This window comes from Tupaia chinensis, unplaced genomic scaffold (genome assembly GCF_000334495.1).
Source record: "Tupaia chinensis unplaced genomic scaffold, TupChi_1.0 Scaffold000318_1, whole genome shotgun sequence".
In the NCBI taxonomy this organism is placed as follows: domain Eukaryota; kingdom Metazoa; phylum Chordata; class Mammalia; order Scandentia; family Tupaiidae; genus Tupaia; species Tupaia belangeri.
The window spans coordinates 726,308-735,754 of record NW_006159811.1 but is presented as its reverse complement, the minus strand read 5'-3'; the positions used below and the strand labels follow the sequence as shown (position 1 = coordinate 735,754).

General features: G+C 38.0%; 1 protein-coding gene and 1 long non-coding RNA gene across 9 annotated transcripts in view; one reads left to right on the top strand and one right to left on the bottom strand.

The window, feature by feature from the left end:
- LIN54 (lin-54 DREAM MuvB core complex component) overlaps nucleotides 1-9,447 on the bottom strand; it is a 119,255-nt gene that overhangs the window by 67,548 nt on the left and 42,260 nt on the right. For 5 of the 8 annotated variants that reach the window (XM_027773053.1, XM_027773052.1, XM_027773054.1 and 2 more), the window contains exons 1-2: nucleotides 8,025-8,758; nucleotides 2,037-2,160 (exon numbers count right to left, since the gene is read on the bottom strand). In XM_027773053.1, the coding sequence (XP_027628854.1) occupies nucleotides 2,037-2,160; nucleotides 8,025-8,708 (808 nt within the window). In that variant the 5' untranslated portion in view covers nucleotides 8,709-8,758. Of the gene's footprint in view, nucleotides 1-2,036; nucleotides 2,161-8,024; nucleotides 8,759-9,447 lie in introns of those variants that run through there. The other 3 variants (XM_027773056.1, XM_027773055.1, XM_014588943.2) reach the window with 2 other exon arrangements.
- The window catches only part of LOC102471267 (uncharacterized), a 13,378-nt gene continuing 12,661 nt past the window's right edge, over nucleotides 8,731-9,447 (top strand). The window contains exon 1 of the long non-coding RNA XR_334993.3: nucleotides 8,731-8,763. This is a non-coding gene — a long non-coding RNA (uncharacterized LOC102471267). The remainder of the gene's footprint in view (nucleotides 8,764-9,447) is intronic.

Sequence of the window (9,447 nt, the reverse complement as noted above, 5' to 3'; positions counted from 1 at the left end):
TCTCTCTCTCTCTCTCTCTCTCTCTCTCTCTGTGTGTGTGTGTGTGTGTGTGTGTGTGTGTGTGTGTGTTTATGTGTCTCTCTGGTCACCTTTAAAATAATAATAATAAATAAAATTACATAAATAATTCTTTAAAAAAAAAAAAAAGAACTAGAAGACAAACAAAAACAAAACTACCACCAAGATAAGTCGTAAGTAATGAATGTCTGTATCAAAACATCACACTGTACCCCTTCTGGCAATAAGCAAAAAAGCCACAAATGTAATAGGAGAGAAAGACAAGAAAATCAAGTATTACAACACAGTGTGATTAATGGACAAGTTAAAAGCCACCATAATTTAATAGAAGTTTACTTAAAGGTAAGTATTTGGTAGGTATAATCATGTTTTGTGGAAATACACAGGAAATAGAGGAGGAACATTTGACTTAATACAGCAGTCAAGAACATCCAAGATGGGTCATCCAAAAGGTAAAATGGAAGGATCAGCCATGAGGAACAGCAAGGAAAAGTACTGCAGGTAAAAGGAACAGTGCATAGGCTGTAAGTTCTGAGAGAATCAGATCCATTCGATGACCTCTTAAAATAAATTGGGGCCAGCAGGTGGTTTGGTGGTTAAGGAACTAGACTCCCACAAGTCTGACTGAAAGTCTCTAGTCAAAAGCCCATCATCCTAAGGTGTTTCTCAATAAGTCTTTAGCATAATGTAAATAAGAAATGATTCTATAACTGGTGAAAAAAATGTTATAAGTCTAAATCAAGGACCTGCCCCTATGGTTGTATGATTTCCTCTAGAAGAATTGAGCTGCTTTGCCAAGCAAAGACTTAACCAAGTCATTCTGGAAAGGGAAAAGAGAATCTATGGTATCTGCAGAGGAGTGATAATGATCTGTCATGGGCTCCATGATGAGTAAGGAAGAATTTAAGGATAGGAAGAGGGCAATTACTAATGATAAAGTAGGAAAATCAGAAATCAGAGACAGCAAAATCAAAGAATCAAAGTAAGATAAAGAGAATGAAATGCATGAAGTCGAGATTTCTGAGGAGATAATAGTTATTGGTGATGACATTTTTTTTTTTTTAGAGATTTTCGCTATAGGGCACGTGCGCTCGCCAGACAGACAGACAGAGACATAGAGACAGAAAGCGAGAAATCACCCCCCAGGGGGGATGGTCACGCTGCAATCCCTTCTCCTCCATTCTCCTCTCGGGATCTTGGGCATGCATGCACACGCACCCGGCGTGAGTTTTAAGCCACCGGGTCCAGGACGCGAACCACGGTCGACTACGTGGGAGTCCAGCGACATAGCCATTACGCTAACTGCTGGTTCCGGTGATGACATATTTTGAAGTATGTAACAAAAGAGAATTGGGCTACGCTAAGGAGTATCCTGGTAAAAGTAACACAGCTAAAATTCTATTTTCATTTAAGTAATCACTACCACTGTGACAATTTTCTGTTCAGAGAGAACTGGATATGGAATATATGATGGAGTATATAAAAATACTGAAACCAAAAATGCCAACAGTAACCACAATATACAAAACCAAAATACTTCTGTGTATCTTCACTTAAGTTTACTAGGCTTAACACACCTGTGCTCCAGGGACAACCTGCCTGGGTTCAAATTCCAGCTTAAGCACTTACTAGCTAAGTGCCTCCATTTGCATGCTGGCAGGATGGGGTATAATTAGTGTCTACCTCATAGGACTGCTGGGGACGTAAGCCACTGTGTGTAGAGAGCTAAGAATGGTGCCTGGCACATGGTAAACGCTATAAAATGTTAGCTAGTACTACTAGAGTCTAAAACTTTTCTTGGTACATTTCTACCCAAAACTAAGGAGACTTAGGTAGACTGATTTTGAAATAAGACATTTTCCTTGATGCACTTATTTAATGAGTGAATACCTCTTATTAACTAGTTTGGATTATAATAACAAGCTACACCTAGTGCACTAAACATTTTAAAGTGGCAGAAAAGACTTTTTTAAACCTAAAAGGACGGTAAAGCTTAAAAAACTATAAAGAAATATAACCTGCAATGACTGGTGGTGATACTTGGGTTGTCTGTCCTGTAACTGCTTTACTATTAATTGGTTTTGCAAAGATCAGCTTCGTGATTACTGGACCAGAGGTTGGCGTTCGAGGCTTCTTAGCAATCTGAAACATATAAATAACTATGAAGACCACTTGTTTCTATAAAAAACACCCATTCAATAAAAATCAGACAAAAGATTCATATGCAATAGTAGCACATGTGAAACCAGTTCACATAACAAACATCGATCTGTATATAACATTTAAACTATTTAAAATGCAGCCATTCATCAAAATATGAATATGATTACATCCTTAAGTGTATAATACAATAATATATTTCCATTTTGTTATAAATCCTTGTTTTGGTCTCTTAGATATATGCATATGATGAAAACCACATTAATACTTAATAATTTTTAACATTTAATAACACACTATAGCACAGCAATAGTCTTTTTAAAATAACCAGTTATTCAATAATAAAAAGATGGAGTAGAGAAAGTTATGAAAATAAAGTGTAAATGAGGAAGCCACCTATATGTTCAATTACATTGGCCTCTGAATACAAATATGAAGACATCTTTTTTTTTTTTTTACTTTTTTTTTTTTTTGAGAGGTTTTCGCTATAGGGCGCGTGCGCTTGCCAGACAGACAGACAGAGACATAGAGACAGAAAGCGAGAAATCACCCCCCAGGGGGGATGGTCACGCCGCAATCCCTTCTCCTCCATTCTCCTCTTGGGATCTTGGGCACGCACGCACACACGCCCGGCGTGAGTTCTAAGTCACCGGGTCCGGGACGCGAACTGCGGTCAACTACGTGGGAGTCCAGCGACATAGCCATTACGCTAACTGCTGGTTCCCAATATGAAGACATCTTAAAGATAATCTTTTTTTTTTTTTTTTTTGATGGGGGAGAGGTTTTTGCTATAGGGCACGTGTGCTCGCCAGAAAGACAGAGACAGAGAGACAAAAAGAAATCCCCCACACACACCCCAGGGTGATGGCCACACCATAATCCCTTCTCCTCCATTCTCCTTGGGATCTTGGGCATGCATGCACACATGCCTGGTGTGAGTTTAAGCCACGAAGTCTGGGACTCGAACCACGGTAGACTACATGGGATTCCAGCGACATAGCCATTATATCATCTGCTGGTCCCAACACCTTAAAGATAATCTTATGATTAGCCTTTCAAATTTAAAACCATGTATTGGTAGTAGATAAAGAAAGAACTGAACAAGTTGAAGTCCCAGGAAACAGATAAATTTGGTAGAACAAGGGCTGTCAGCTGGCATGGTGGTAGCAAGCACTGGACTCCCACATGGCCAACCATGGTTCAAGTCCCAGACCTGGCAGCTTACTTTCTCACTTGCCCTCTCTCTCTCTTGCTTTGTCCCTCTCTTATAAATAAATAAAGTTAATAAAATAATTCTTAAAAAAAATTGGTAGAACAAAGTCTATTAAGGCTCTGAAATATTATATACTAAAATGCTGTTCACCACACTTTTTTTTTTAACCACACTTTATTTTTTTAAAGTTTCTTTTGTTTGTTTTTTGTTTTGTTTTGTTTTGTTTTACTTTAGGTCATGTGTGTTACCCAGAGAAAGAGAGAAAGCAAGAAATTAACCCCCTGGAAGGGTATTCCCCAGGGAGTGGTGGTCATGCTGTAATCCCTTCTCCTCCAGTCACCTCTTGAGATTTGGGGGCACGCATGCACACTCATCCAGGATGAGTTTCAAGCTGCCAAGTGCAGGACTCAAAGTATGGTTGGCCACGAGAGAGTCCAGCACCTTAACCACTATACTACCTACTGGCCCCATTCACTACACTTTAAATTCTTTGAAGGGAGGGTCTTTTATTCATCTCTGATGTGAAGTAGTTATTGGCACTGAACCTGAACTACATTTTCCACAAGTCAAGAAGGTGGAGTTACCAATGTTTTTGTACTGAAATTATCACCATATGTAAAAACTTAGCTTCTACTAAAAGTTAGAAGCAGAAATTTACCTATGATAAATATCACAGGATTGTAAAATGTGAAGGACATTAAATAATAATTTTATATTGGGACCAGAGGATGGTGTAATTTTATCTTCTGACATATATAAAAATTGAGACCCTGAAAGTACTATTTATTATTGGAAATAATGGCTCAAATGAATAAACATGACCAATTTAAATAACAAAAATAACCAGAAGCTGTAACAGAGCACAGAGCTCAATAAATATCAGTTCTTTGTGTTCAAATTATAAATTAAGTTAGCACATTATCTTACATTCTCAGAACTTAATGCCAACGAAACAAAATGTATAGAAATACTAATCACTTCAGGAAAAAACAAGGAGATCCACTACTCTATTAAAAATTCTCAGCTTGCAAAACTATACCAAACCTAAGCAAATCCATAATTATACTTTAGAAAGTTAATGCAGTTTAGAGACATACAGAGAAAAGATCTGCAAGTGTGTTTATAGACTTAAAAGTTCAAAATCAAAATTTCATCTGTATACATAATATTAATAATCTCAGGAGGGAGAAGTATCGATAATCTTAGAAATCCATACCTAGCAATAAATAACCTTAGTTATAAGGATTAAGAACATGTTTGCCAATTTTTAACTGACTTTCACAATCATATGATGATATGAATACTTACCAAGAAGGAAAGAAATATAAACAATACAACCAAAGCACAACAGTTCTTCAAATGAACAATCTCATCTTGCCCTTGTAGTCGAGTCTCTTTAGTGGAGCAGTGCTGAAAATAACAACTGCCAGTTCCATTAAGGAACTGTGACGTTTTTGCATTATGAATTCTAAACTACCCTAGAACAAAATTATTTAAGTAAAATAAAGCATTAAAAAAAAGTCTTTTTAACAAGTTTATCTCATCAGCAGATTAAGACAAAAATGAAATGGAAAATTTACAAATAAAGTAGCCAAATATGCCATCAAATTATACATGTGAGTATTTTTTGGCATTGTGTTGGATAGATTCAGGAGCCAGTAAGGAGTTACATTACCCCAGACATTTAATTATTTACCACCTTAGACATTATGCACATGAAACATGAGAAAACGTTTATATATCTGTATCTAAGTGCAAACTATAGGGCCAGCTGGTGTCGTGGTAGTTAAGAGGCTGTATTCCACAGGGCTGGCTGTGTGACTTGTGTCCCTGACCCAGCAGCCTGAAAAACACTTCAGGCACGTGTGTGCACATGCCTCAAATCCCAAGAGGAGAATGGAGAAGGGACTGTAACATGGCCAAACCATGTAGGGGGTGCTTTCTCTCTCTCTCTCTCTCCCCTCCCTATCTCTCTCTCTCTTACACCCTGTAGCAAACCAAAATATAAAGATAAATTTAAATTTAAAAAATTAAAACAAGTGTAACTATACCCCTTTATTACTACCTCTGGGCTCAACTGTCACCTCTTTCATTTTTCAAGGTAGGCCTCTTTTTCTAACCCTTACCTGCTATTCATAACCTAACAGTTTAATCGCTCTGACTAAACTTAAGAGAACAATGAGGACAGTCTAGAGAAAAAAAGAAAATCACATATACTATGCAATACTAAAACATATATATTTTTTTAATTTTGGGAGAGGTTTTTTTCGCTATAGGGGGCGTGCGCTCGCCAGACAGGCAGAGAGAGACATAGAGACAGAAAGCGAGAAATCACCCCCCTGGGGTGATGGTCGCACCGCAATCCTTTCTCCTCCATTCTCTTCTTGGGATCTTGGGCACACACGCACATGCGCCCGGCGTGAGTTTGAAGTCACCGGGTCCGGGACGCGAACCGCGGTCAACTACGTGGGAATCCAGCGACATAGCCATTACGCTAACTGCTGGTTCCCGTAAACCAAATATTTTGATGTCTGAAAATGAAAAATACAGATGCCTGATTTTTTATTTGCTGTTTCTGTGCTTTTATAGGTACTTCTGAGTTGGACAGACTTAAGTTGCTCAAAAATAACTGGATGAGCAGAAGAACATCCTAAACAGATTTCTTTCATTTTGGTTAATTTTCTAAATAGAAATCTTTTTTAAAAACAGAGTTGAATCTATTTATTTTAGTGGAATAGGTTTTTATAAAAATGTAACAATAAAACAACTCATAAGAATTTGATCTCAGTTCTTTATTAATACTAGTTAGGGAATTATAGCAGAAAACTAATGGATACAAGTACACTGGTCACTGAAATGCTATGTACATGTTGCTCTTGTAAACCAAAAAAAAAAAAAAAAAAAGACATTCTGATTTATGTTACCAGTTTCTTGTGAACCTGATTACGGTTCACATTGCCAAGCCAGATAAACTCTGGTAAACCAAAACAAGGTTCAAAACTAAGGACAATAAGCTTGATGGTGTTAGGATATCTCATTCCAAAGATCCTTAGCAAAAATTAAGTGAAAAGGAAATCGGCAAAAAGTGAGTTGATAATGAACAAGAAAAAAACACTAACTCTTTAATGGCAGCAGAAGGGACATGGTCATATTACAGGATTGAGAAATCTTACAAAACTCTTAAAGGCAAAGCCCATGAAAAAATAAATTTCTGGTTCTTTTGTCAATAGAGTAACCAAAACATTACTGCTACTATCAGCTGAGTGGATAGTCCCCTCAAACTTTCCCACTTCTTTCACTTCTGTGTGGTATTCTAATTTGCTTAATAACTGTAGTAGTCACTGCAACAACTTCTTCTTTCTTCTAAAAATCAACTCTTTCAAACAGAGAATGCATTTCTGCTTCCTAACCTTGAGTGGATCACTGTATTTTAAGAGTAGTGGTGACCTAAGAAGGCCTATTTGGGCATAAATACTGGAAATCACTTAATATATATCCTGCTAATCTTCTATCTTAGGGTCCTATTCATACTAATAATAGGTACCACTGTGAAAGATCCTCTACTAGGTTTTGAGAACTATGCTATGTATTTCATCATGATCAAATAGTTATTTTTAAAAATTATTTTATTTAACTGTATTTGCTGTTATATTATTATTATTAATATGACAAGAGAGAAAAAGTGAGAAGGCAAGCCACCAGTCCAGGACTTGAACTCAGTTGGCCATGTGAGAGTCCAGCACCCCTAACTACCATGCCACTTGCCAGTCCCTCAAATAGCCATCTTAAGCTAAAGTCAAAACCTCAGGGCGCCAGCAGGTGGCGTGGTGGTTAAGGCACTAGACTCCCATATGGCTGACTACGATTTGAGTATTGGACCTGTTGGCTTGCTTTCTCACTTTGTCTCTCTCTGGTGAGCGCACATGCCCTATAACAAATTAAATAATAAATAAATACAATTAAATTCTTAAGAACAAAAACAAACAAACAAAAAACCCTCAGAGGCGAAGTAACCTACACACAGTTCCATAGCTAGTAGGGCAGGCACGGAGGCAATGCAAACCTAACTGGCCCAACACTTAAAGCTTGCATATTACCTCATAGCTGTGTCACTGTCCTTCCATATTGCAAACATGTGTGATGGCACTGAGCGGCAAACTCCAAATAAGAGCACATACTGGCTAGTGTGCACTAGTGCTGGCTCCAAGGGCAGGAAAGTTTTCCTGACCTTTGGCCATCTGTTAACTGATAGAATTTTGTCGGAATGATTTTTCGATAGACCTGCAGAAAGTCTGGCATCCTTATATCAGTAAGACATCCTTGTAAACAAACTGCCATTAAGAATAAAATACATTTTAAATGAGTAAAAGATAATCAACTCACTAATTTGGAATTTAACCAACATTAGGCTTACTCTAAGTTCTCTGGCAAAACTTTTCATAAGCATTGGACATTTCAAACTTAAAAACAAACAAGACCACACAATTATTTAAACAACATTCAGAAGAATTCAGTATGCATTTAACAACCCTACAAACACAACTATGAATCAGTTTAAGTTTTTTAACATGCACTTCCATTAATAAGCCCCTTTTCTTTTTCTTTTTCTTTTTTTTTTTTTTTTTTTTTTTACCTGTACTGTTTTTAACTGTTGGGTCTGTAACACAGAGGGCTGAGTTGCAGTATTTATCAGTTGACTTCCTGGGGTCAATGCTGAGACACCAATGACAGGTTTCACCTCTGGCCTCCCTCCAATGGTAACTACTTTAATTTGCTGCGGTGGTAACTTAGCATCTCCTGACTGGGCCTGAGTTGTAACTTTCTGAGCCTGGGGTAGTTGGCTATGGGGTAGTGCTAAAACAATTGGTGAACCAGACTTGCCCAAAGTTGTTAAAATTAACTTCTGTCCATCTGGTTTAAGGGTCTGATTGCCAAGCTTAAGATCAGATGTCTGTGATACTTTGTTTAAAATAATCTGATTGGCTGATATAGTCACAGGAGTCTGAGCACCAAGTTTTTGAAGGCCACTTGGAAAAGCTGGTTTCACTGTGGTATTAGAATCTGCTTTAGTAATTGTGGTATTCACTGCAACTTGGTTAGTGTGGTTACTGTACACTGTGATTGGTTCCGTGGAAATGGGCGTGGCTGTAGAGTCACCAGTAGAATTTATGTTGACAATTTCTTCCAGTTCTGTTTCCATAGGAATTGGGGATGAAACAATAACAGCCTCAATACTATCATCATCCACTAAAGTTATACCAGTGTCCATTATCTCCTCTGGAAGCAAGCTATTCACCTCAGCTGGCACCACCTCCATGATCGTTCTTCTGCTAGAAAGTTGATCAGGCGCTGCAATAAAAGTTGAAAAATGAGTAAGTACTAGGTTTCAAAACAGATTTAAGAGGAAAAAATACAAACATTCGAGAAAAATGCAAATGACAAAATAACCGTTTTTTTAATTGATGTATAATTGGATGAAGGAATATCCTTGATGCTTATTTTATTGATACAAAATTAAATGAAGGATATCCTGATGCATATTTTGGTTAAACCTTTTTTTAAGAGAAATTTTTGCTATGGAGCACATGCACTTGCTAGAGAGACAGGAAAAAAAAAAAAAAAAAAAGGGCAAGAGATCACCCCCTGGAGGGTATGGCCATGCCATAATCCCTTCTCCTTCATTCTCATCTCAGGATTTTGGTCAGACACGCACACATACGTGCCCAGTGTGCAGTCGACTATGTGGGAGTCCAGCAACATAGCCATTATGTCATCTGTTGGTCCCAGACTAAACCTAAACACACCCTCAACCTTCAAGAATCCAGAACAGGGCCAATCTGTGGCATGGTGGTTAAGGTGTCTACACCTCACATGGCCAACTGAGCAGTTCAAGTCCTGAACCTGGTGGCTTAAAAACACATGCCCAGTATATGTGTGTGCATGCCCAAAATAATGAGAGAAAACTGCAGAAGGGCCTGCAGCGTGGCCATCCCCCTAGGGGGTGATTTCTCACTTGGTCTCTCTCTCTCTCTCTGGTGCCCTACAGCAAAAACAAA